Genomic DNA, 2205 nt, shown 5'->3' on the forward strand with positions numbered 1-2205 from the left:
TTTGATACAATGTCCACGCCGCAAGCCGACAGCAGCGACGTCGTCATCGAGTACAAGGGCAAGAAGGGCCGCGCTGCCCATGAGCGCAAGCAGCTCAAGAAGGACGAGGCCGTGACGGAGCAGCTCGCGACGCTCCAGCGCGGGATCTTGAGCGAGGCCAAGTTCTCGGCCGGTAGCGTCCAGCCGACGCGCTTCCGCTGCACGAACGCGTCGTTGGACCGCTTCTCGTTCGTCTACGCGACGGGGAAAGACGTCTTGGAAGGCCACGTCAACTTGGCGTTGAGCGCAGACGAGCAGGCGGATGTGACGCAGGGCACGCAAGGTGCCAACATCTCGAACATTGTCAAGATGAAGCCGATGGCGTCCGAGGCGCTCTTGACCACGCCTGTGCACAAGTACGAGATTCAGGTATCCGTCCCATCATCCTGCGAGATGACTCAGTGTTCGACTATTAGTCGATTGCCGCCCGCGCCGACTCGCACCCGAGTACGACAGCTGCGTCGCGTCGCCCTTCGTGGCTCATGATGATGGTCGTGTAGACCCGTTGATTGCATCCATCGATGCCCGAGGCGCCGCGTTCCTGTACACCAAGAGCACAGGCTCGACCGACGACGTGGGCAGTCCCCAGCGCAAGAAGCAAAAGCAGCACAAGTTCGACAGCCATTCGCTCACTGCGTCGACAACCGCCGAGGTGGGCTGGGCTGGCATTGCCTTGGACCCGACCGCGTCGTCCAGCGTACGTCCGCCTCTTTTGCGTGGACAAGGTATGCAGATTTGCATCGTTAGGTGGTGGCGACGGCGCATTTTTTCGCCAAGGAACTTCGCTTCTTTGATGCGACGACGCTGCAATCGACGTGGGTGCAGCCGACAGTGATGCACCCGACCGCGCTGACCTTCTCGCCGACGCTTGCCTCGACGGCCGTTGTGGCCGAGTACAACCAAGTAGGCGCGCGTCGCTTCTTCTCGCTCCTGGATGTTTTGGATGACCAACTAGTTTTCGGTTTGGGACGCCAAGAGCAACAAGCGCGTTGCCCGAGACGGCGCACCGTCGCAGGGCTGCTTGTACGCGATCGCGTGCTCGCCCGACGGCCACTCGATCGCGATGGGTGGCGAGGACAAGGTGGCGTACATCTACGACACACGCATGTGGAAGCTCCGGAACCGGTACCGAAAGCGTCGTCTCTTCTGCATCTCTCACCTGCTGCGACAAGGTGGCGGTGCCCGCTCAAGTATGATATTGCGTACCTCGCCTTCTCGCCGTCGCAGAGCTCGCTCTGCTACGTGGCAGGCCTTGACAACGAGCTCATGTGCGGCGAGCACGACGCGTCGAGAGAGAAGAAGCAAAAGCACAAGGAGCCGGCGCCCGCCTACTCGCCGTCGATTTTGCAGCAGAACCACCGGCTCGGCTTCCGCGGCGACTCGCGCTGGATCGGCCTCGACATCGTGTCCGCGTTCGAGGACGAGGACATGGGCGTCGGCATCTGCGAGAGTGGCAGCGCGTATGTGATCCGCCCTGCCCAGTACATGCTCGGCCACTAGATCCTCATCCTCGATACGATGCATAAGGCGACAAGCTCCTCATAAACGACAAGCGCGTGCATCGTGCATTGTGCTTGGTTATGCCTCCTTGGTCTTGGGCCGGACCTCGGCCTCCGAGATCGACCGGACGTACACCGTGTCGTCTTGATTGCTACGAGAGATGGGATGAGACGACGAACCGACAAGGCGCGAAGACATACTCTTTCGGGCCTTCTTCGTACGTGTCGGACGCCGCCACGGCCAGCTTGGACCCGTCGTGGTTGAAGGCCATGGACGCGACGCTAGCCACATACAAGGTCGTGCAACAGAGATGCAAGAGGTCCTACCTCGCACCAAACTTGGCGAGCTGGCAAATGCGCTTCTTGTTGTCGCCGTCCCACATGTTGACGACACCGTCGCAGCCGCCGGTCGCGAACGTGCCAAATGTCGGGTGGAAGGCGACGGCGTTGACAGGGTACACGAGCGTATCGGTGTCGCTCACCTTTTGTCGGTGGCACTTGAACGCATACCCTTTCTTGGCGGCGTCAAAGTACTCGAGGCCGACGCGGCCTTCGGTCGTCGTCACGACGTAGCCTGTCGAACGACTTTGTACGTGCATGGATGCGACAAATGCGTACCTTGGCCGTCCGGGATCATCTCGACGCAGCGGATCTGGTACTTGAGCGG

General features: G+C 60.8%; 2 protein-coding genes across 2 annotated transcripts; one reads left to right on the forward strand and one right to left on the reverse strand.

Moving 5' to 3' along the window:
* On the forward strand, positions 1–1539 carry SPRG_18487 (hypothetical protein; the record flags this gene model as incomplete). Its single annotated transcript, XM_012357929.1, has 6 exons — positions 1–408; positions 456–486; positions 540–736; positions 787–942; positions 995–1164; positions 1212–1539. The coding sequence occupies exons 1-6, from the start codon at positions 10–12 to the stop codon at positions 1537–1539; spliced, it is 1281 nt and encodes a 426-aa protein (XP_012213319.1). The 5' UTR covers positions 1–9.
* A 78-nt stretch (positions 1540–1617) lies between these two features.
* Positions 1618–2175, reverse strand: SPRG_18488 (hypothetical protein; the record flags this gene model as incomplete). Its single annotated transcript, XM_012357930.1, has 4 exons — positions 1618–1690; positions 1740–1820; positions 1866–2112; positions 2157–2175. The coding sequence occupies 4 exons, from the start codon at positions 2173–2175 to the stop codon at positions 1618–1620; spliced, it is 420 nt and encodes a 139-aa protein (XP_012213320.1).
* Between the last annotated feature and the right edge of the window lie 30 nt (positions 2176–2205).

Source organism: Saprolegnia parasitica (assembly GCF_000151545.1).
Source record: "Saprolegnia parasitica CBS 223.65 unplaced genomic scaffold supercont2.1241, whole genome shotgun sequence".
Lineage (NCBI taxonomy): Eukaryota > Oomycota > Saprolegniomycetes > Saprolegniales > Saprolegniaceae > Saprolegnia > Saprolegnia parasitica.